Genomic DNA, 25,294 nt, shown 5'->3' with positions numbered 1-25,294 from the left:
TTCTCCAGACAAAATTCAATTCAATTCTGACAGTAACTATCCAGAATTACCAGACGTCACAGTTAAGATCTTAGTTGCACACAACTGCCTCCACTTCAGACACCAGCCGTAATCTGGGCCACGCATGTTTCTAACCAACAGGCTATAAAATTGGGGGTTCCCACAGTCCCCTCCTCAGGCTTGATAATTTGCTAGAACAGCTGACAGAACGCAAAAAAAGCAGTTTACGTCCTGTCACTGGTTTTTTATCAAGGATTCAGCTCAGAAACAGCCTGGGATGCACAGGACAAGGGGCGGGGGAGGGGCACAGAACTCTCTCCAGTCTCACCCCCCTCCCAGGACCAACTGGAAGTTTTCCGAAAACCATCTTTTAGGGTTTTTACAGAAGTTTTAGTACATAGGCATAATCAACTAAATCATTGGCCATTGATTATTGAACTTAACCTTCAGCTCATCTCTTCTCCCTGGAGGTCAGGGGCGGGAGGGGGGACAGGAGGGGGGTTAAAAACGACAACCTTCTAATCACATAATTGGATTCTCTGGCCACCAGCCCCCATCCTGAAGCTCCCTTGGGCCAGCCGGTACCTCATTAGCGTAAACTCAGGAGTGATTGAAAAGCCCTCTTTATACATAACAAAAGGTGCTCCTCTCACGCCAGCACTCCGGGCATCGCCAGGTTTGCCCTGGCCCGTGTGGCTCAGTTGGCTGGAGGTTGTCAGTACGCGGAAGGGTGGTGGGCTGATTCCCAGTCCGGGCACATGCCCAGGTTGCGGGCTTAATCCCTGGTTGGGGCGCATATAGGAGGCAACTGAGCAATGTTTCTCTCTCACACATCGATGTTTCTCTCTCTAAAATCAATGGAAAACATATCGCCGGGTGGGGATTTTTTAAAAAAGAACAAATCAGAAGGTTTTTTTAGGTCCTGGGAGGGTGCCGAGGGTGGTGTGACTGGAGAGGGCATGGAAGCTTGGCACCCCTCCCCCATCCCTGGCCCTATGCCCCTCAGGGTGTTTCTGAGTTGAATCCTTTATTTAAAAACAAACAAACAAACAAAAAACAGTGATAGGGAACTGCGTTTCTGTCTGTGTCAGGAGACAGACAAAATTATATACAGGGTGCGGCAAAAGTAGGTTTGCAGTTGTACCTGATTTTGCCACACCCTGTATTTTACACATATATATCTACACACACATATGTATACATATATATATAATATATCTTCTTATGTCACATGTCACACCCTCACGCTGAGTTAACAGGGTAAGTAACCTGCTTTCCATTAGTGCTGTGGGCTAGCGTGAGGTGTAGCGCTGGCTGCTTCACCTCCAGTGTGCGAAAAACGCATGACCATTCCTGTGACTCAAAATGAGTCCGAGACGACCTTTACTAAACATAAGGACATCCAGAGCCAGGTAATTTGAAAGATAAGAATTGTGTTTTACATAGTCAGTGTGCATGGTGTCCATAAATGTAGTTGTCTTCTGAAACCGCGGTGGCACCTTCCGGGCAGGGCACCCGGTCCAGGGGCAGGCTGGCCTGAACGGCTCGTCCAGGCCCCGGGAACACACCGGGAGCTACTTATAACCTGGAGCTCCACGCAAAAGAGGTTTGTTTGTGGCAGCAACATGCAAATCTTTGAGTCTCAGTGGAATTCCCTGAGTTTTCTCTGAGTTTGAGAGTCAAATAAACGCCCAGGTCCCACCCAAATGCATTCAGACCTGCCTTGTCTGGGTCTTGTGCAAACATCTGGCTCCTCATCTTGGTTTAACTCCCTGGAAAGTGAGCACAACGCCGAAGGTGCAACACCCAGGGCCTCTGAGACCCAGGGGTGGGTTGCTCTGAGGTCAGGCCGAAGGGTAAATTGGACTAAACAAACTCTCTGGGTTGAGATACAACCACTAAATTTCTTTTGGATTTGTTTTGAAGCCATAAGTCACAATTTTTTTTTATACAGCCAAGATTTTTCTTAAAACATGGCTTCATTTTGCTTAAATAAAACAGACCAGTATTATAGCCATTTTGTGAAATATGGTTGATACATAAACAGACGATCATTGACCCCATTTCCTTGAGTTTTAGCGTGTGCCCCATCTGATAGTTTTATTTGTCGTAGGGTAAGAGGCAAAGGCTAGTAGGTGTGTGCTATGAGTTCCCAGGACTCTGTCAGGCCGATGTCCTCACGGGTCTTTATTTTCCGCAGAGCTCTGACCTCATTTCTTTTATGTGTCTCATTAACTGCCACTTCGCAGAAGTTCAGTTTAAGTTCTGGACTTGCCCAGTGACATGAAACAGAGATCGATGGATCACTGCAACTTCATAGAAATGTTGAAATAAGCAGAGAAATAGTAGAAACATTGGGAGTATGCATCACATGGGCGAGAGATTTGCGGGGGTGGGGGTGTCAGTGAGATGACCTATATGGAAAGAGTAGCCAGGGGGCTTGGTCAGCAAAGAGAAACCACAAGTAGGATAAACAGTGGATTCTCTTTCCTGATTGTACCCCACTGGCATATATGAACCCTAATGAACAAAATAAACTAACAAACAAAATAGAAACAGACTCAAAGATACAGACAGCAGGCTGACAGTGGTTAGAGGGGAGGGGAGTTGGGGAGCCGGGTGAAAAAGGTGAAGGGATTAAGCAAAAAACCCAAAAAACCCCAAATCTTATAAACACAGACAATACTATGGTGATTACCAGAGAGAAAGGCTGGGGGTGCAGGGGAGGTAAGGCGGGATAAATGGCGATAGCAGGAGGCTTGACTTTGGGTGGTGGGCACACAGTAAAATGTACAACGTGTTATAGAATTGTACATCTGAAACCTATATAACTTTATTAACCATATCACCTCAATAAGTTCAATGAAAATTTAAGAAATAAGTTAATTAGCTACATGAAAGGAAGTGCTATAAGATACGAGGAACTGTCTATGGCTGCCTACAGAGACGGAGAAGCTTCGCAGGGGTTTCGGTCTCACTGGACAGGGGGAGGCTGCTGGTTTAGCCAGGCTGCAGCTGGCTTGGGCTTACAGTAGACCAGCCCCGAAGGCAGGCAGGGAGCCGTCGGTGGAGCACCAGCCGCAGCAGGACCCCCGTCTTGGGAGGCGAGTAGAGCCGGTCGCACCGTGGGGCTTGGGGGGGGTTGTCCCGGTGGACCCTGGGGCCCCAGGCCTGCTGCAGGGGGGCCCTGCTGGGGCCTCCCCCCCCCCCGTGTGTCACCAGGCCAAAGATGGGAAGCTGCAGAGGGGCCCCGTGTGGGCCCGTGGCTCGGGCAGCATTCACCAGGGGTCCGCATTCCCGCCCGGCTGGCCCGCCCCAGGCCCGGGGAAGCCGCAGGAAGCCCCTGCTCCCGCGTGCCCTTCTGCTGAGAGAGCTTAAGGGTGCCCGCCTGAAAGGAGGGACACGGAAGGAAGTTCACGGTTTACTGTAGAGCCCGTGCTGAAGGGCCCATCTGGGGCCAGAGGAAATAAATTGATAATGACAGAGCTTAGCAAGAGACTGGCACATGGTAGGTGCTCAGTGTTGGAAAGCTGTGAAGATGATACTTATTCAGAAAAACTAAATAAATTTAAATTAGTTGGAATACATTGAAAAAGTAAGCAGCTGTGTTAATATTGTTGTGTATCATTTAACTAGATACAAAGTTAAGAATCTGTATGTAAAATATTTCTCACTTCTAATCATGTTTCTTTCCTTTTTTTAATTTTCTTCTTGTCCAGGTCTTATACAATATATTAATTGCCTTCACAAAGATGCACAAATTTGAAAGTATAGAGCCCGTCGACATTTTGGCTGGATGTGCCCGATTCATTATTGTGGGGGTTGGAGGCGTATTTTTCGGCATCATTTTTGGATTCATTTCTGCGTTTATCACACGTTTCACTCAGAACATCTCTGCGATTGAACCGCTCATCGTCTTCATGTTCAGCTATTTGTCTTACTTAGCCGCGGAGACCCTCTATCTCTCTGGCATCCTGGCGTGAGTACAAACAACGAAGGAGAGCTTGGGGCCGCATCTTGGGGCCAGCGTCCGGCAACGGCTGGACGGCGGGCGCTGACTCTCAAAGGCCTTGCAGGGCTCGGGTCCATCAGACACACGTGGAATCTGACTCAGGTCCTCCACCAAACACTCCTTCCAGCGTTTCTGTTTGCTCTCCGCTCGTGATTGCCTGAGGAGAGCGTAGCAGTTATAAGGCATTTAAAAATGATCAGAAAAGCTGCTGCAGACAAATGTGGGAGAACTTCCAGGTTAAAGTCTCGTCTCAGTATTTTTTTCTTTGGAAAATTCACTATCCTAAAGTTGAGGGGAGGTGTGCCAGAGGGACTGTCTTCTGCTCTTGGGCTCTGCCTTCTGCGTTTCCTTCAAACCACATCACAGCTCCAGGGCTCTGCAGTGCAGAGGGAAACGAGGGAGATGGGATTAGACTGCAAGTCCAAACTTCTTTTTTCTTAATGAAAGTATTTTTTTAAACATTTATCCTTGTGTAGATCTTGGAATGAGGCTTCTCAACTTGGCTCATTATATCTGGGCATGTTGTTCTCATACTCAGCTACTCAAGTTAATTTCCTTGTACAGAGATAACTATTTTAGTTAAATATAATAGTGTAAAAGCTAAACACTCATTATTTTCCCACCTTAAAAATGATCTGAGCTACTAAGACAAGGCAAAGGTCTTTCTCCACCCACACGCTTCCTAATTGGATCTAGACCAGAAATATTTTAAATGAAAATTGTCTCATTAAATTATTGTAAGAAATATTGCTCCGGTGGAGAAAACGGGGCCCTTGTTGAATTGGTTTTCCTAGGTAACTGCAATGGATTTATTTTGGTTTAAAAGGCGGAGTGACGTAGAGAGTGAGAGGGGCCTTGACAAAGCTCTTGACGAAGGAGGGCAGGATGGGAAGAGTTCGCTTCCAGTTCCGCCTGAGCCACCTGCCGCTTTGCTGTGGGAAGGCCATGGCACCCTCCTTCCCCCCACTCAAACCCCTTGGGGAGGGAGAAAAGGCGGAAAGAAAGCCTGTGGGATAGCTGCAGCCAGAGAGAGTGGAGGAGGTGCTCTCTCTGGGTAAAAACAGGATCCCTGTATCTGTGGCATCAACAAGAAGGTGGGTGGGGGTCAGGGGCAGGATCTTGTGCTTCTGTCTGAGACTCGGCTCCTTCTGCAGGATCACAGCCTGCGCGGTGACCATGAAGAAGTATGTGGAGGAAAACGTGTCCCAGACATCCTACACGACCATCAAGTATTTCATGAAGATGCTGAGCAGCGTCAGCGAGACCCTGATCTTCATCTTCATGGGCGTGTCCACCGTGGGGAAGAACCACGAGTGGAACTGGGCCTTCGTGTGCTTCACCCTGGCCTTCTGCCTGATCTGGAGAGCCATCAGTAAGGGACAGCAGGGCCCCCAAGACTCCTGCCTGCTGCTCTTAAATGTTTTCCTTATTCCTTCTGCCCTGTAAGAACATAGCAGTGAGGTGATAAAAACTGGTTTTACTGGTTGGGGGAGTGTGGGCACCTTGTGGTGACCAGGAATGTTCTGTTTACTTTCTCAATCAGTTCAAAGTCCTTAGTGGCTGATAAGGTTCTGCCCAGAGCAAGGAACATTATTTTTTAGTTGAAGAGAGAACTTTCACATTTACACATTTAAATATAACAGGAAATTTCTCCCTTGCTCTTCACTTCTGGTGTTAGTTTGTCCCCTCTTGCACCTTAAATCAGATATAGACTATGAGCTGCAGGCAGTTACAGGGAAAGTGAGATGTCACAAATTGTATTCTATGTAAGGCAGGTTCTGTTAAAATTTTTTCCTAAATAATATAGATGGTTTCAGTTGAGGTTTGAGAGTGATGTATAGAAATCAAGGACCAGGGAGTGAGTCTTTACTTTTAAGAAGTGCTTAGTATTAATTAGTAAAGACAACTCTATACATAAGGCAACTGGCATCACCCCTAAAAAATGAGATGTCAGATGGCTGCTGATTTATCTTGTTTTATGTTTCTGGACCTAGAAAAACCATTAAGTACTGAACTACAATATATGTGTTGTCTTTTGACCAGAAGCAATTATCTTTTTCAACGATTTCACTAATATTTGAAGCATTTTAAATGACTGCTTAATATTGTCAAACCAATTACTCAAAGAGAAATTAAGAGAAATGGCAGAGAACTTATTGAGCATATCAATTCTAAATTAATTTAGGATGGGCTTTAGGATCTCTGAAAGAATAAGTGAAGAAATATTAAAATATTCATAAACCTTACTCTGAATATATGTGCCTATTGCATCCCCAGGAGAAAGAATTAAGGAAACTGATAGAAAGTTATAATCCCACATCAAATGCTGGCACTGTAACTGACTAGCATTCAACCGCGGACAGATATTTAACTACGCGAAATACTCCTCCTCACCACAAACTGGTGGTGGGGCAAATCTCCAAGTTCCCTTTCCGTCCTGACACTGCAGGAGTCCCCAGGGTTAGGAAGGCTCACGCCAAGAGAAGTCGCACTGCAGAGCTTCAGCCCGGCCGAGAGCAGGAACCACCTAGGAGGGGATGGATACCGTGGGCCCCCCAACAGCTCTGACCCTCGGCGACCGCCCAGCCCGGCCCCCATCTTCCAGCTGAGGGCAGTCACAGGAGCAGGGCTCCTCGCCCACATCCAGGGACGGGCAGGGCCAGGTGTCGGGCCCAGGCCTCCCCTCCAGCCTGCCCTCTTCCTCGCCTGGCTCATTACAGCTAATAGCAGTCCACGTCATGAACCATGCGACAAATTGTCTATAGTTATGAAATTAATTTCAACCTCACATCCACCTTCTGAAGGAAATACTCTCATTACCTCCATTAAGCGGGCGAGGGCTTTGAGGACATGACAAGATTAAGAGCCTTGCCCGAGGTCACAGGACTACTAAGTAGATGGAGGAGCCGGGACAAACCGCAGGAAATGGGAAACTGACACACCTGCGGCCGTCGGAGGCTGCCTGCGGCAGGCCCTGTGAGGAGACCGAATATTCTGCGGCGAAGCTTCTGTAGTCAGCACGTCAATGAAGGCACCTGTCGCCGTGGTGGTGGGTCCTGGGGGTCACCCGGGGATGGAAAATCAGTGTGGTAGAAAGTACTTGTGTTTTAGATGAGCTCCCACCTGCCCCCTCCGCTTACTGACAGCAAGGAGCCCTCCTCTTGAACTCCTGCCGGCATCCTTTCTTCTTTGCACTGAGTCTCAAGAAGAACCAAGCCAACCACAAAAGCCTTGCTCACCCCGCAGGGACCAGAGTCACCGAGAAGGCGCCTTCACGCTGACAATTACACACCCCCTTTGGCTACTCAGTGAGCACGTGAGGTGGTAGGAGCGCTTGGACTCCCTGGCCGATGGCCTTGCTCTGCCTTGGCCTTGGCCATTGAAAGGCAGAGCAAAAGTTATGAGTCTAGACAGAAGGTATCTGCCATTTCTCATGTCAAAAAGCATCAAGACTTTATTACCTTAAATACACACGTAGAGGACTTGAGGGAGCCACTGGTGTGCAGAAGCACTCTTTGGGACAGGCAGGCAGGGTGGCTGGGACTAGGACGCCTGGCTTTGAGTTCGGGCGCCTGGCTTTGAGTTCGGGCGCCTGGCTTTGAGTTCGGGCGCCTGGCTTTGAGTTAGGGGGCCTGGCCTTGAGTTAAGGTGCCTGGCCTTGAGTTAGGGCTCCTGGCTTTGAATTCAGGCGCCTGGCCTTGAGTTCGGGCGCCTGGCCTTGACGGCTTTGTGCAGGTCTGGGGCCTCTGACCTGCCCCCACTCACTGCGACCTCTGCTCTCCCCGTCCCCCAGGCGTGTTCGCGCTCTTCGCCGTCAGCAACCGGTTCCGGACCTTCCCCTTCTCGGGCAAGGACCAGTGCGTCATCTTCTACAGCGGCGTCCGCGGAGCAGGAAGCTTCTCGCTCGCGTTTTTGCTGCCTCTGTCCCTTTTCCCCAGGAAGAAAATGTTTGTCACTGCGACTCTGGTAGTCATATACTTTACTGTATTTATTCAGGTTGGTGGACTTGTAATTTTCAGGTTGAAAATTACACACCCTCTTTGGTTACTCAGTGAGAACATGAGATGATGGAAATGCTTTGCCTCCCCAGGCAATGTCCTTTGACTCATACACACTTATTAGAAATAAGTAGGTTCTTTCAGGATTATGTATTAAATCACTATAATTCCAAAAAAAGTACAGTTTATTTGATGCTCAGACATGATTTTCTATCTTTATATCCTCTGTCTATTATTTTGAGAAATTAGATAATATACCCAAATTAAATTCCAAAATATTTCTAGATCATGTTTGTGGTATCTCTCAACCTCTAAAATATGTTGGCTTTTAATCAGTAAAACATATTAATCAAAATATTCCTGGGAAACATGAATTATAGCTACTCTCCTGTGTATTGCTAAAAATGAGATTCCAATTAGTACTCGATAGCACAAATTTTTATTTTAGCTTGAGCTACCTTTCAGCAAACTAATGAGAGGTTGTTTTAAGGCAGGGGTGGGGATCCTGTTTTCTGCGAAGGGCCATTTGGATTTATAACATCATTCGAGGGCCATACAAAATAATCGACTTAAAAATTCGCCTGCTCTATTTGGTCAAACATTTAATTAACTCCCCCCTAATGTGACGGCTGGAGCTGCTTCTCTTTAGGGAAGCCTTGGCAGGGCCAGGCCAGATGATTTCCCGGGCTGTATATGGCCCATGGGCCAGAATTTCCCCATCCTTGTTTTAAGGGATGAAACCAAACTCCTGCTTTAAAATATAGACATAATGCCTATTTTTTATTACTGAGTTTAAAAGAATTAAATAAAAACTAAACTAAACTGACGCATTTAACCAGTAGAAGCTAGTACAAAACAAAGACATAAAAATTGGAAGTCCTAATAGTTTTGCTAATAGGTCTGTTCTCTACAGTGACAACCTTCACTACAACAAAGCCCTTTATTTTGTTACTTATGATCTAGGGAATCACAATTGGCCCTCTGGTCAGGTACCTGGATGTTAAAAAAACCAATAAGAAAGAATCCATCAACGAAGAGCTTCACATCCGTGTAAGTTATGTCTTTGTCATAATTAGTAAGTTAACAAAATGCTCCCCATTTGCCACCCATGGGAGTAGTCTAGGGCTTTGGTGAGATGTGTGCACATGTCCCTAGACATAGCCTCTTTCCTCTCCAGCTTCACCAAGAGTGACTGTACTAGGTCCCTATTGCTGCTGTAGGAAACTACTACAGCCGGCCAGCGTGGCTCAGTGGTGGAGCGTCCACCTATGAACCAGAGGTCATGGTTCGATTCCTGGTCAGGGCACGTGCCCGGGCTGCCGGCTTGATCCCCAGTCGGGGGCGTGCAGGAGGCAGCCGATCAATGACTCTCATCATTGATGTTTCTCTCTTTCTCCCTCTCCCTTCCTCTCTCTGAACTCAATAAAAAATCACATATTTAAAACAAACAAAGAAATTACTACAAACTCAGTGGTTTAAAAAAACAGCAAGTTATTACCTTATATTTCTGGAAGTCAGAAATTCAAAATGGGCCTTGCCGGGCTAGAATCAAGATGTCGGACGGCACTGCTCTCGGGGGTTTCAGGGAAGACTCTGTTTCCCTGCCCCTTCCAGGGCTGGAAGCTGCTGGCATTCCCTGGCCCCCCGGGCCCCTCCGCCCTCGTCTCTAGCGGTGCCCAGGCAGGTCTCTCTCGTGCGGCATCACCCCCATACTGACTCCTCTGCCTTCCTCTTCCATATTAAAGACTTTTATGATTATATTGGGCCCATGTGGATAATTCAGGATATTCTATCTTAAAGTCAGCTGACTGGCATAGCTGTCTTAATTCATCTCATATAATTAACATGTTCACAGGTTCTGGGTATTAGGACAGGGGCACCTTTGGAGGCTGTTATTCTGCCTTCCTCAAAGATTCATGTCTGTTCCACATGCAAAATACGTTAACTCTATCCCAACATCCTGAAAGCTTCAATTCATTATAATATTAACTCAAAGACCAAAAATCTCATCTAAATCTTATCAGTTCACAAGTCCCAAGTATGATCAATCATCTAAATCAGGCATGGCTAGGCCACTGGGTATAATACACCCTGAGGCCAAGTTCCTGTCCAGTTCCGAATCTGTGACACTCAAGAAACAAGTTATGTGCTCCCAAAGCACACTGGCAGGCCAGCCACGGGACAATAGCTATAGATACTCACTTTCAAAGGAAGGGGAATGGAAGGAAAAAAGGAGTCACCTATCCCAAGCACACTTCTCAGCTCACCTGGGAAAACTATTTGGTTTCAAGGCCCGAGAACAATCTTCTATGATTCTTTGTTTCACTTCTTGTTCTAAACTCCACCCTCTGAGTCATACTTCCTTTCCCATCGAAGGTTGCAGGTTTGGAGCACAGTAATTTAATCAGCCCGTTTCTTGCCTGGAGAGTTTTGGGGATCGAAAAGCCTTCTTTCATTTGTCTTCTCTCTGTCCCTTTTGGTCCAAGCTGGCAGTGTTTCTGAGAAGAAAAGCAGGACCAGTAGACAACATATATTAAGAGCTTTGTTACAAGAAATTGGCTTGCCTACTGTGGGGACTGGCTAGGCATGTCCAAAATCTGTAAACAGGTCATTAAGAAGGGTGGACTGGAACTCAGGCACCAGCTACAGCTGCTGTGCACAACTGGCGGGCTCAGCTCTCCTCTTTAGGCCTTGCAACTGACCAAATCAGGCCCTCCCAAATTTTCTAGAATAGTCTCCCTTACTTAAAGTAACTGACTCGGGACTTTAATCATATCTGCAAAATGCCTTCACTGCAGTATCTAGATTAGTGTTAATAATAACTGGGGACTTTCCTAAATAATTTGACACTTAAAAAAACTCTCACTGTGACTAATGTTGAGAGTTGTCCTACTTTGTTCTAAAACCTTTGTTCCAATGGCGTGTGGGATCCTCTGCCCTTCTGAACTTTTAACTGGAAGGGGTAAAGGCTTCTACTACTGCAGACAAGACCTCGTGGCAGTTTTCAGTGAAAATATCCAAGTCTGACAAAGATGAGAATGAAGTTGAATATGGTTTCTACCTGTTTGTTTTATTTAAATTCAATACAATATTGAAGGGATGTCATTCTGAAAGGCTCCAAGGAATAAAACTGAGAACTAATGTTTAGCAGATGTAAGGAGACAGGCTTCAGCTCAGTTAACAAGGACCATTCTGACTTGTCTCATATGGCACACCCGAAGCTGAAATGGGCGGGTGCTAGTAACCACTGGGAACACTTGGCCTAGATACTGTGCAGGAGGCTTGGAGGGGATGATTGACTCAGATAATCTTTAGGTTTCTTTTATCGTTGTGAGTTCATGTTTCTGAAGCTGGAGAGACTGCTGAAATCATTCAAAATCAGCCCTGAATTTCATGGCTAAGGTCATCTGAGGAAATAAAGCAATTAAACTTCAGGAAACCCAAAACAAAAATTTTCAAGGTCATTTAAAGATATTCAATAGATGAAGATAGGGAGTGAACATTTTAAAATAAGTAATGTTTTAACCTAATTAAAAATTTTGTCTCCATCTTTCTCCCCTCTGCTCGTAACTTTGAGAAATTAGAGATTACAAATCTAAGACAATAGAAATTGGATATTTCCTTCTTTCTTATTTATTTTTCTCAAAAAAGTTATAATTATTAGTAGAATATTCATCAGTTAAGTATTTCAGAATTAATTTAATATTTTCACCTATATTGCAAAAAAATTTAGAAGCTAGTATGAACCTTACTGATTATAAATTTAAATTATAGGAAGACTAATTTATAAATTTTGAAGAGATTGTGCTTTTCCCCTAAATTTCTATGAACAATTTTTATAAATCGAATGTAGTAGTATTGGCTTGGATGATGAAATGTAAATACTGAGACAAAATGTCAGATAAAGAAATTAGGCATGTAGGTAAAGTGTATTGTTATATGTTATTGTAACAGAATATTTATAGTATTATATTTTAGAAACTATAAATTGGACAGTGACATTCTTTTCTTTTGCAATGAAATTAAAAGTAAAAGCTATTATGCTTTATATCCACGTGATTTCAGTAATGAGATATTTTCTAGATCATTCTAGAAAAATATTATTCAAAGGAAATGGCAAGTGCCCTGTTTTCATTGCAAGTTATGTGCATTATTAATGAACTTTTTTCTGCAGAGTCTTTCAATTATGAAGTTAAATTATTATGAAAAGAATGACAAGTTTCATTTACATGAAGACAGTGAGAAAAAAGAAGCAATGCTCCAGGAAACCAAGGCATCCTTTGTTCCCTGAGCTGCATGGATTTCCCTGTGTCTTTCAGAGTTAACGTTTCACTGGCAATCATTTCCTTGTGTTTGGTTTGGCAGCTGATGGATCACTTGAAGGCAGGAATTGAAGACGTGTGTGGGCAGTGGAGCCACTACCAAGTGAGAGACAAGTAAGGAGACAGGGTTTCAATCTCTAGAAAGGATGTTGATGGCACAGGGAACCTCAAAAGGTTACATTGAAGATGGGCATAACACTAGAAAGAATCTAGAGGAAGGGGACCAGGAGATAAAGGGCCTGGGAGCCATGGCATACAAGAAGCAGGTGGGAAGTAAGAATGACTCTCAGATTTCCAGGTAGGGAGTGTATGGAGATTCCAATGTCATGGTAAATTTATACACCGTCGGCAAATGTTTAGAATTAAATATAGATTCTACCTAAGGTGTCTCAAATGTATATTCAGCCCCCTTTTGGAATTTAGTCTCAGTTTAAGAGGAAAATTAGGGCTGAGATAAAGGTTGTGAGGTGCCAGAGTGTTTGGTAACCGAAGCCACGGGCACGGGTGAGGTCACTACAAGAGTGTGAGGAGGGGAAGGTGGCCGAGGACAGGACTCAGGAGCCCTCATTTCTACGGGACAGTAAGGAAGAGAAAGGGCGGGGAGACTCAAAGGAAGTGGTTAGGGAGCTGGACGGGAAGCTAGTGTCAGCGAGGGGGGCGGGGGGAAATGCCCAGCGGTGCATTGGGAAGCCACATGGCAAGTGGGCAAGGAGAGTGGCAACAAGCAAAGCAGGCAGACTGATTTCTTCCTGAACATAAAATGATCGGAAGTGTCGAAAATTTCTACTCCAAACAAATGGCCAGCTCCGAAGGCCTCAACACATAGGCTCACGACAGTCAGCTGCCATCAGCAGCCCGCCTGAGAGTCCCCGTCATTCAGCCTGTCAAGGTGTAGGTGGGTCTCACCACCCCTCCCGTCCTCCCTTAACTGGCAGGACTGAAAGTGATCTGCGGCATAACCACGGGCCACTTACACTCGCCAGGTTTTGGCGGACAGGCCGGCGTTGCTGCAAGCACAGCGGCCGCGAGCTGTTAGAATGAAGCACCTGCTCAAAAGCCTCGGCGCCCTCAGTTCTTCTCTTACGACTGGAGCTGAGCTAGGCTGGGCCTCCCTGCTCCCCGCTTATGCACACTTTTTGTTCTGATTGCTTGTCCCTTCGTTTTGTTTAGTTGATTTTCAATGTATTCAGGACAGTAATCCATTCTTTCTTTATTTTAAAAGATATTTTAATTTTATGATTATAAAAAATTTTTTTTAAATGTGCTCAATGGCTATGAGTTCCAGGCACTGTCCTGGTGTTCCTCAGACTAAAAGTTAAGTAGTAATTTGTTTTAAGAAAAATACATAGTTGTATAACACATACAGAAAATAAACATTTCCAAAATGTTGGTTTTCATTTTTAGGTTTAAGAAGTTTGACCATAAATATTTACGGAAAATCCTAATCCGAAAGAACCTGCCAAAATCTAGCATTGTTTCTTTGTACAAGAAGCTGGAAATGAAACAAGCTCTTGAGATGGTAGAGACTGGGCTCCTAAGTTCTACAGCGTTTTCCATGCCCCATCAGTAAGTCATATCTGCTCTCCGATCTAGATTATTTTTTCATATTTAATTTTTTTTTAATTGCAGGCTACTTTCAATAATATTGTGTTAGTTTCAGGGGTACAGCATAGTGGTTGGACAATCTTATACTTTACAAAGTGGTCCACTGATATTTCAAGTACCCACCTGACACCGGGCATAGATATTATATTACTGACTATGTTCCCTGTGCTGTACTTCACATCCCCCCGGGACTATTCTGTAACCACCTATTTGTACTTTTTAATCCCTTCCCCTTTTCCCCTCAGTCCCCAACCATCCTCCCCTCCGGCAACCATTGATGTAGACTCTTAACATCAGGATTCCAAGGGGCCCTAATGCATTTGGTTTACTTATGGATAATACAGGGAGTGAAGAGGCACGAATATGAGGAATTGTGAAAAAAGATTACCTAGCCCGGCCAGCTTGGTTCAGTGGTTGAGCATCGGCCTAGGATCTAGAAGATCGAGGTTCGATTCCCTGTCAGGGCACAGGCCTGGGTTGCGGGCTCCATCCCCAGTTGGGGGCGTGCAGGAGGCAGCTGATCAATGACTCTCATCATTGATGTTTCTCTCTCTCTCCCTCTCCCTTCCTCTCTCTGAAAAAAATAATGACATACTTAAAAAAAAAAAAAAGGTGATCTAAGTCTTGGCATTTTGTAGCTTGGCCATGATCCACCTGTTTCACCTAATTCGTGAAAATTACTTTCTAGCAAAAGTCGCCTTCTTTGGAAGGGAGGGGCAAGTGAATTTTTAGAAACCGAGCATATTTTACAAGACTTTCTCTTTTTAATTAGAAATCTCTACCCTTTAACCCCGTTCATTTGATTCTGCATTCCTCCCAGGAGTCATTTCTTTCCACTCTTGTGTGAGGAGAGACTGGGTCAGCATCTGAGATGCTAACTTAAATTTGGGGGTGAGTAGGGGGAGCAAGAGGTGTGGTGGTTGGTGGGCTATTTTAAAAGAAAGCTGTGTTTGTCATTGTGTCTAAGGCCAAAAAATCTGTGTGAGATTTGCCCGGAGTCTGTGTGAGACTAGCTTGGAGTAGGACCAGGGAGGGGACTGGCTTTCTGTGGGACACAGGGCCTTAGGGCACCGGTGCAGGGGTAGGGTGTAAGGAGGGTGAGGGAGTCATTCCTCGATGACTCCCTCTGAAGCACGGCACTTGGGAAACAACTTACCCTAAGAGCTGGCTCGATATTTTTTAAAGCTTCTCTAACTCTCTGACATTTCACTAGAGTCCCTTTAATAAATATCACAAAAATTAATTTACTCCCCAAAGATGCACAGTTTTCTTCCAAGACATGCTTTACGCGTCCAGCAGGTCAATCGGAACGTTATTCGGGATGAGGGACGCCAACCCTCCGTCCTGTTTTGCTCAGTGGTGAGGACACTTGATCACCTGCTTTAACAATGTCCTCAGGTTTGAAATCAGCTGAGAGAAGAGCTAAGAATAGATATTAGCAAAGTTGTCACTAGTGTCTGAGTGCTTTCTGTCATCCGTCACCTGCTCATGAGCCGGAGACCCCGGCCCCTCTCCCATGCCTGGGGGAGCCGTGGGCGCATCCCTGAGTGGGTCGGGCAGCCGGAGCTGTCTGCGGGCCTTGCGGAGAGACCGCCGTTGCGGTTGGTTCGTTTGTTCTGGTGCTGCCCCTTGCATGGCCTTAAGGGAGCTCTGGAAGCTGAATCGGGACCGAGCTAACAAGTACTTACTGAGAGGCCGCCCAGAGCCGCACAGCGCCTGAAGCAGAAGGAAAACTCTGTGACATGGATCAGCCCTTGTTCCAGACTTGATCGTTTACTCAGCGTGGATGATTTGCACTGACCTCGTGGATGTTATTTCCTGAAGCATTGCGTTCAGATCCTACGTAGCTTGATTCCTGACCCGTGGTGCAGAGAGGCAGGGAGCCCCGTCTGTGCCTCCCTTGGCGCCCTCTCACAAGAGCCCGCTGCCTCCCTCGCCTCGCTGCGGGCTCAGCCCTGTTCCTCGGGACCTGCAGCGTGAGAGCAGACACAGTCTGTCCTGCTGGAGCTGGGTCCTGACATTAATGCAGAAGCTTCTATTAATAAAGACGAAGGTCACAAACATGTAATTCTGAAGTGTAGGGAGCTGCGAGAGCGGAAGATGTAAAGCTCACCTGGTCCCCAGGCACCTGAGCTGCTCGCTGCAGGGTGACGGCTGCTCAGGGCACACAGGCCCAGGCTCAGTCAGGCACGCTGGGCCCTAGGTGCAGGGTGACGGCTGCTCAGCGCACGGGGCCGGGCTCGGTCAGGCACGCTGGGCCCTAGGTGCAGGGTGACGGCTGCTCAGGGCACACAGGCCCAGGCTCAGTCAGGCACGCTGGGCCCTAGGTGCAGGGTGACGGCTGCTCAGCGCACGGGGCCGGGCTCGGTCAGGCCTTGCTGGGCCCTAGGTGCGGGGTGACGGCTGCTCAGGGCGCACAGGGCCGGCTCGGTCAGGCACGCTGGGCCCTAGGTGCAGGGTGACGGCTGCTCAGGTTGCACAGGGCCAGCTCGGTCAGGCACTCTGGGCCCTAGGTGCGGGGTGACGGCTGCTCAGGGCGCACAGGGCCGGGCTCGGTCAGGCACGCTGGGCCCTAGGTGCGGGGTGACGGCTGCTCAGGGCGCACAGGGCCGGCTCGGTCAGGCACGCTGGGCCCTAGGTGCGGGGTGACGGCTGCTCAGGGCGCAAAGGGCCGGCTCGGTCAGGCACGCTGGGCCCTAGTTGCGGGGTGACGGCTGCTCAGGGCGCAAAGGGCCGGCTCGGTCAGGCACGCTGGGCCCTAGGTGCGGGGTGACGGCTGCTCAGGGCGCAAAGGGCCGGCTCGGTCAGGCACGCTGGGCCCTAGGTGCGGGGTGACGGCTGCTCAGGGCGCAAAGGGCCGGCTCGGTCAGGCACGCTGGGCCCTAGGTGCAGGGTGACGGCTGCTCAGGGCGCACAGGGGCCAGCAGGGTCAGGCACGCTGGGCCCTAGGTGCAGGGTGATGGCTGCTCAGGGCGCACAGGGCCGGGCTCGGTCAGGCACGCTGGGCCCTAGGTGCAGGGTGACGGCTGCTCAGGGCGCACGGGGCCGGGCTCGGTCAGGCACGCTGGGCCCTAGGTGCAGGGTGACGGCTGCTCAGGTTGCACAGGGCCGGCTCGGTCAGGCACGCTGGGCCCTAGGTGCGCTGGGGGCCGTGTGAGCCCTGGGTCTAGGAATGTGGGCGCGCTTATCTCTGATGGCGATCAGCTGATCCTGCACTGACAGCATTTGAGTCTCTGTGTGACTTGGCGTTGGTCATGAACCGTTGCCCAGTTTCTGACCTCAAGGAATTTTTAAGCCAGCTTTATCTGGGGGGGGGGGCTCTGCTGTTTCAATTATTTTTTTCAGACAGTTTGAACACATTGATTCAAGATTAGTAAGAGAGCCTTATAGGGGAGAGACAAGGTTTTTCCATCTGTTGTCCAAACGGGTGGAGAGGAAAATTTCTAAACGTATACTTAACTCAAGTTTAGTAGTTAAGTCCTAGGCAGGTTTGCCTGGTGGTTAGAGTGTCAGCCTGCAGACTGAAGGGTCTCGGGTTCAACTCCGGTCAAGGGCACCTGCCTCAGCTGCAGGCTGGATCCCCAGCACCGCTGGGCGTGTGCGGGAGGCAACCAATCAATGTCTCATATCAATGTTTCTCTCTCTCTCTCTTCCATCCACACTCTCTGAAAAGCAATGGAAAAAATATCCTCCAATGAGGATTAAAAAAAAAAAAGTTTAGTAGTTAAATTGCATTTATTTGATCTTATCAGAAATATGTAGGACATCAAGCAAAAAGGAATTCCCCTCCTTAGATCAAAGCAGCTAATTTCTTAATAAATAAACTTTCATACAATAATAGGAAAAAGAAGTGTGTATTCAGCTCACTTTTTATTATTCTGTGTAAAATAAAAACAGCAAAGTGCACATATATTTTTTTCTTTAGAAGTTTAAGCAATTGTTCTACAAGAGGTTTAGATCTGCAAACTCCATGACCTTCAGAGCCCCTGCCACCAAGGCTGCCTGCGCAGTGGACGCTGCTATGGAGCTGCATTGGCTTTACGCGCATTCTTTCATTTGGACCTCAAAACAGCCCAATGGACTAGGTAGAGCATGTGCTTCAATTATTATTTTAAGTCTGAGGCATCTCATTTTACCAGGGAGTAATAAGCTCTTAGAAATACCAGAAGATAGAGGCTCAAATTGATTAAAATGTAGAAGCTTTAAAAAATATTTGGTTAATATTTTTAAAATATTAAAATATTTATAAATTATAAGCATAGCAAACAACTGTACAACTTCAAAATATTATATTTAAAAACTCCCAAATAATTTTAATATGTTGTTTATAAGAAGTATAAATGTCTTACAGATTAAAGTTTTTTATTTGATCGCATATTGACAGGTCTAAGATTAGCTCTTGCATTCTTATGCCAAAGGCTCTGGCATGAAGACTCCGATGCCATTTTCATTCCATGATGGAAATGGTGTTGTGGTGAGTCCGGCTTCTCTGCCACTCTCCACTTATTCTAAACCTTGTCCATCGAGGCGACCTTCCTAAAATTTCACCCCAATAAATTTAATGGGAGGTAGGCACTGAGCAAACACGCTCACAGAGGAGCTGTGGGGCACGTTGCCCGCACCGTGGGCATGGCCTTGAGCCACCGCACCGTATATTTCTCGTGGGTTTCATGTGTAAAGGTGTTAAATGAGGATGGGTTCCTCTGAATGAATCGGGGTGTGACATTTAACGTGTGGGAATTAACATTACGGCACGAATATAACATCTACCAGATTTTATATCTATATTGTTTGGAATTGAAGCCTCTTTTTACATGATTATAGCATCTCATTTTTTTAAAAATTAAGATAAGTGTGAACCTTTTATTCAAATACATTTAGATTCACACTTTCCTGTTTGATTTCAACAGCCATGAAATTTCCACAGGACTTTTATTTAATGTGACAGAGATCTCTTTTATGGATAATGAATGAAGGTTCCAATGACAAAGGTCTTTCAGTTTATAATTTTCCTCTTTTTGACCAAGAAATTATTTTCATTTTTCTAAAGATTGTGTCTTTCCCATGCTTGTGATATGATTATTTCAGGGGTGATTCTGCTAGTCGAGTAGCATGTGGAAACTCCAGGCGTCACCTCGCCCAGGTAAACAGTGTGCCCGTGTCACTTCCTAGCTGTAGCTTCTGTGTGGCTCAGGGGAGACGGTGCCTGGGGGTGCCGTATCACACAGCCAGCCAGCAGCCTGAGCGGACCTTCCATTAAGCTTGGCGCTTCCTAAAGGGTCAGTTATAAACCAAGGAGTGCGCCACGTTACATCTACTGCTACCTGAAGTTTAACTTTAACGTGCCCTTTACCAGTGGTTTTCCCATTGGTTGTTTTATTACGCATACAGAAAATGGACTGTTTGATCAGCTGTTTTTTCTGCTTAGCAATAGATTACTTCCACCATAATAAAGGAGTGTATTCAGATTGTGGGAATGTGTGGGTGTATCTGAATCAGAATACATTTTATTTGAAGGACATTTGAGCAGTGAAGGTGAAATGCCTTTATGATAATATTCAGTTCACCAAGGGTGGTAACTGGGTCTCCATAGTGTTGACATTTGTAGTTCTAAGATATGGAAACTCTGATTTCAGTGATCGTATAGAAAGGGTATTAATCAGTGTGCAGATAGCATTGCTAAATAAACCCTGGCATACTGTGATAGCTAGTCCTCACGGCCTTAAACATCTTCTGCCAACTGTACATTACTTACAGAATGTCCTTGCTATTTATGGCTGTATTGCTACCAATGCTTGGGAAAAATACTTTCAGAGTGGCCTGTATGGAAACTAGTAACTACGATCAATCTGATCAGTTATCCTGAGACCTTCGCAAGCAGATGCTAGCACAGCAGTGCCCCTGTGTATGCAGAAGAGCTGCAGCTAGAGAGGGGGGAAAACCAAGGCTCTGTAAGGGTTTACACCGAGATGTTAAGAGAGGCAATAGTATTAAAAGGTGAGTTTAATTTCTTTAGTTCTCTGTTTTTGTTCTTATGTTCTACAGCGAACATACATTACTCATGCAACAGTAATAGACATTACCTGCATGAAACTCAAATGATTGAAATCAAATACATCTGTCAGTGCAAATTCTGCACATAGCAATGTCATGACTTCGAAATCTCCAGAGCACAATTGTGCATTGACTGTTAACCTGGGCATGACTTGGTTTTTGAACCCTTTGAGGGGGGACAGTGATGAAGGAAAATGTGGGGAGCTGGCCAGTGCAGAGGCAGTGGGCAGTCGACTGTTTCTAGACTCTCACAGAGTTCCCACTGTCTCAGAACTGGGTTGGCCTTCTCATGATGAAAATGTCCTAATTCTCCTTGTAAAATATGATACTAGTTTCTTACAATATTCTTCAACCAAAGATAAAATCCCTAAAGGAACAATCCCACAGTAGCTGTATTCATGAAAGTACCCATAGAATTGTAATACTCTTAGCTGAATGCTAGTGAACGTGTGGTGGGTGAGGAGCCGTCTATGAGCTGTTGGGCTTGCCCATGGTACACAGAGACCTGACCAAGAGTCAGCCTTCACTGGGGAGTCTTATTTCTGTTTAATCTAATAGTAAAACATTTGGTCAGTGTTTTATAGTATTTTTTATTTTATTTTCTAATAATTGACTTTTATTTTACAAACATGTTTGATCACAGCAGATATGAAAGGAATAAAATGAGTTATATTTTCAATATAAAAGCTAAAGGCAAAGAAACTATATTTTCAAAATGTGAATCAAGACGTGTACTGACTTTTCACAGTAGGAAAGATTATGAAAAACAGGGGCTCCAGAACTTAGAACCCCCACAGGTCCCGGCACTCTTGCCAAGATGGAAAAATAATGCTTGTCTTTCTCCAATGATGCTTCCAGGGCCCAGAGGACACAAGGAATCAAAAGGCTGTCCCCCGAAGATGTGGAGTCCATGCGGGACATCCTGACACGCAACATGTACCAAGTTCGGCGGAGGGTGGGTATAAGCCGGCTGGCTCGTCCCTGTGCCTGTCCTGGGAGCCAGTCCTTCGGGAACCAGCTCCTGCTCACGCCACGCTCTCTAAAGCAGCCTCTTTGCTGGACAATCCCTCCCTGCTTAGTCTGGAGAACAGAAGGTTAATTGTTATGTTTGTGCTGCAAAATGGGCACCTGTGGTATAAAAAGAAATGCAAATCCCCTTGCTGGCCCTAGGGGTCAGGCTGCCCTAGCCCTGCAACCTGCTGCTTCCCAGCACCAGCAGCCTCCCCGTCCCTCCAGAGGACAAGCGGGGAGCTCATCGCTGCCCCAGGCGCCGAGCGGAGCTTCTCAACCCGCTGGCTGTAGCAGAGCTCGGGAAACTGAGCCGGTTTCGGTTAGAATGCAGAAACTACAATGCTGAAAGCCTTAACGAAAGGTGGAAAGAGGTACCTTTTTCCAAAAAACAATACCAGCACTATACCAGCACTTAGGAACTGGTCCAAAGTGCAGAGGAAGGACATTTCTTGAGTCAGTGGGTGAGTCATTCTGGAGCTTTGACTGTGTCCAATGTTATGTAAACTCAGGTCCTCTAATTAGGAGTTTAAGTTTGAGGATTCCATTGATCTTCCCAATTCTTGAGTATGATTGTAAGTGAATTGTTTATGAGGGCCTTGGTTTTTGTGACTATGTCATAAATCAGTCTTGATGGGCCCCAAAAATTATCTACTCAGAAGTCTTCATTTTCAAGTAGAAAAGGCTGAGGTTAGGGGAGTTGTTTATCTGACTTAAGGTCACTAAACAAACACATGAGCCCAGGTCTTCCAGCTGCCTGTCCGGAGCTCTCTCTGTGACTGTATTCACGGGATGCAGTGAAAGTGAATGTCCCCAGCTCCCTATTTTGGAAAGGTCAGTGATCAAGGGGAATGTGTCATGGAAAGTCTCTGCACCTGCTGAAGGAATATAGGTCAGCGGCCACCCTAGCTCACGCGGAGTGAAGGCAACAGCTTTCAAATCATTCCAAGTGAAACTGTTTCGGGCAGATTATCGCCCTCTGCCTTAGCCAGAGTGAGGAACTCCCTGGCTTCAGGAATGTGGGCTGCCTTAGCGAGGGCCGGAGCCCCGGGTGCCTGCTACTCAGCCTTTCCCCATGTTGACGAAGGTTGAATTTAGGGAGGCGTCCAGACGTGGAGCTAGAGATCCTGGGTCTCTAGCCCCTTCTAAAACGAGCTCACTGCCCGGTCTCTCACTGTTTCTTTTATGCAGTTATCCAGGCAGCCACCTCTCCTCTTTATCGGTCGCCTATCCAGTCTGTCCTCGAGGTTTCTCCCTTTGAAGCTATGCGGTAGCCCCCTTCCCCCAAATAAGCAGATGGGTTATGGAAAGTCACATGGGGAGAACACAGATAATACACAGAGGGGAGTTCCAGGCCTCTGAGATGGCTTCTGCCTCCGCTTTGTTCTGCTTTCAGAGAGCAGAGCTCACTAGCTCTCCCCTCCTGTCTTTCCTGTCTCACTGGCTTCCTCAGAGGCCATGGCTCCAAACCTCACCACATCCTCTTGCTCTCTCCAAGGAAATGCAGCTCTGCAGATGCCACCCAGGACAGCCATCTGACTGCTTTGGTTCTAGTGGGCAATCTACAGTTTTGAGGACTGTCACAAAAGGTGACCTCTGCAGTCCTCTAGTCTGGGTGTTAGGTCACTAGACCTCCCACGGTGGTTGGGACATTTCTCAGTCCACATCTTGGAAAAGGCCATCTTGGGAGCCAGGAGTCACGTCAGGGCAAGGCTGGAATGAGCGCAGGGTTTGACCAGAGGTCCTAATACATAGTTGATCTGAAACTGAGCTGGCCCTGTGGGGTCTCTTCTACCTGGGAGGGCTCCAGCAACTCCTGTTTGAAGCTGTACCGCTCAGCACATCTGGAACAAAGTCTTCACTGGTGGGGAAGCTGAAGAGCTCGCCTCTGGAGGTTCTCAATGGGACGACCACAGCAGAAGTGCTTCAGAACGCAGTGGGGTGGAGATGAGAAACACTCCAAACCTACACGAGGGGAGACCAGCCTTCGCCCAGATGCTGAGGATAAGTCCAAGCTGATGGGCACCCCTGGGGCTGCCTAGATGATAGGGTCACACTCAGAATTTCCATATACTTTCAAAGGAAAACAATTCATTTAACTTCAGTTCCCTTCATCGAGGATTTAATGCACATCTAGAATGCACTTCTTTAGCCCATAGAGCTCAAGTTTTAGTGGGAAATACAGGTTTTAAACAGTTCCCTCATTAAAAGGCAGAAAAGGAGGAAGGAAAGGAAACTTAAATATACATTATGTGCATAGGACCTACTATGCTCCCTTCAGACAGGCAAGCACATGAGTCATGCAGTATGAGGCAAAATAGAAAAAAAAGTGTCTGAATTTTTGTTAAAGTACAACCTTCCCTCAAATCAAGGTGTAGGAAATCCCTACTAGCAACATATGTATATATACACACACACATATGTATACACATATGTATATGTGGTAAACACACACAAAGTTCAGCTATGCATGAATTTAACATTGATAAAAATTATAAAAGTTCATCTCAGTATTCCAGATGCTCACGTCTTAGATATTTTTAGGATAGTGTCATATGTCATTCTTTAATGTTTCAGTGTATAAAATATATGTAGGTTGAGATCCATCATTAGTGATGGTGGGTAAAAGTCCATATTTCAAACTGTCTTCAAAATTCAGATTTTTGGACAAGTTCTTGTCAGATTGGTTAATTTGTCAAGCGTGGCTGTCAAAGGTCTCCCAGCAGCAGAAAGAGAAAGTTGGCTTTGCTAATTCACCTTTGTTTCCTGGATCCCCAACTTATGCCTTCTTTATGGAACTATTTTCAGACAGTTGCCATTTTGTGAGGATTAGTTAACTGTTATTGAGTTAATAGATGATAAAGGCCACAAATGTACTTACCTGGATGTGTATACCCTAAAATGCAAACAGTGAACGAGCGATGTGTGCCCTCGGCCTGCCCACCGTAACTCCCCGCAGACCCCGGCACCCATCACTTACCTGTGCACATAACAGTATATGCGTATCTGTAACTCCCCCAGTAGACTATAAGCTTTTTGAAGATCATAATTCTAATGTGTCCATTGTTTAAAACCCCACGTCTGCCATGGTGTCTGGAGCATAGAGCATTTGCTCTCTTGCTGTTGAACTGAATGTCCTTACTAAAGCACCCGTTAACCTAGAGGGACGCGTCTGCAGCCTTGACCCACAGGAAACAGGACACTCGCTGGTGAACCTCGAGTGAAAAGAAGGGAGAGACACTCCAGTTATGCACTTTGTAAGCATCTGAGGACTGATGTTGGTCTGTCGTTCAAGACAGGTTTTCACTGGCCTTGGTCAGAACAAGGAAGAAACTTTTCATAAAGCTAAATTTTATTCAATTCAAAGGACTGTTCTTTACCCGAGATGATGTATTTGGGTGATTTTTTAAATGTACCTTTAGTGGGCAAAATTTAAAAATAGCAACCTTATAGAAATTCCCAAAGTAGTTCTGACAGTTTCCTGATTCATTATATTCAGTAACCACTAGCCTAGTATGAAAAACACAACCTAGGCTCTGGCCGGTGTGGCTCAACCTGTGCGTGGAAAGGTCGCCGGTTCAATGCCCCGTCAGGGCGCGTGCTCAAGGTGCGGGCTCAGTCCCCGAGGGGGCATCAGGAGGCAGCTGATCGATGTTCTGCTTTCACATCAATATTTCTCTCTCTCTCTCCTTCTCTCTTCCTCTCTCTCTAAAAGAAATCAATTTTTAAAAATCTTTAAAAGAAGCAAAGCCTAGGAAAGAAAGTGTGTATATGGGGCAGCCCAGGTCTGTGGGTGTCGGGGGACCTGCAGGGCGGACAGAGGGGCGGGAGGCTGGCGAGCGCTGCTCTGTGAGCCAGGAAGCACCAGCTCCAACCGCAGGTCTGTCCCAGTAGCGGTGGCCTCGGTCACAGGCCTTTCTTCTTGGGGCCACAGCCTGCTCCCCTGTAATTAAGGAAAATGCTCAGACGACTTCATGGTGTCGTCTTGCTCTAGTCGTCTTAACCCGTGATATTTTCATGGCCTCCTGAGCTTGGTAGTTATACCCGAGATTCCTTTCGTGTTTGACGTCTCGTCTTTCCGCAGACACCATCCTACAACAAATACAACCTCAACCCCCAAACAATTGAGAAGCAGGCTAAAGAGATTCTGATCCGCCGCCAGAACACCCTCCGAGAGAGCCTGAGGAAAGGCCACAGCCTGCCGTGGGGACAGCCGGTAAGGAGGGGCCTGCGGACACAACCGAGGGCTGGGCCCGTCCCTGGGCAGGGCCTCCGCAGGTGACGCCCCCTGATAC

The 25,294-nt window shown here is 46.5% G+C and overlaps 1 protein-coding gene across 4 annotated transcripts in view; it reads left to right on the top strand.

Annotated features, from left to right (window-relative positions):
• The window catches only part of SLC9A4 (solute carrier family 9 member A4), a 53,831-nt gene that overhangs the window by 19,833 nt on the left and 8,704 nt on the right, over window positions 1–25,294 (top strand). For 2 of the 4 annotated variants that reach the window (XM_081156727.1, XM_081156729.1), the window contains exons 3-10: window positions 3,720–3,979; window positions 5,167–5,384; window positions 7,806–8,008; window positions 8,974–9,060; window positions 12,376–12,446; window positions 13,737–13,898; window positions 20,850–20,946; window positions 25,084–25,215. In XM_081156727.1, coding sequence (XP_081012853.1) covers window positions 3,720–3,979; window positions 5,167–5,384; window positions 7,806–8,008; window positions 8,974–9,060; window positions 12,376–12,446; window positions 13,737–13,898; window positions 20,850–20,946; window positions 25,084–25,215 — 1,230 coding nt within the window. The remainder of the gene's footprint in view (window positions 1–3,719; window positions 3,980–5,166; window positions 5,385–7,805; window positions 8,009–8,973; window positions 9,061–12,375; window positions 12,447–13,736; window positions 13,899–20,849; window positions 20,947–25,083; window positions 25,216–25,294) is intronic. The other 2 variants (XM_081156728.1, XM_081156730.1) reach the window with 1 other exon arrangement.

The sequence above is a fragment of the Miniopterus schreibersii genome (assembly GCF_964146895.1).
Source record: "Miniopterus schreibersii genome assembly, chromosome: 13".
Lineage (NCBI taxonomy): Eukaryota > Metazoa > Chordata > Mammalia > Chiroptera > Miniopteridae > Miniopterus > Miniopterus schreibersii.
Note: the sequence above shows the minus strand (reverse complement) of the source record. Positions and strands in the feature narration are given on the sequence as shown.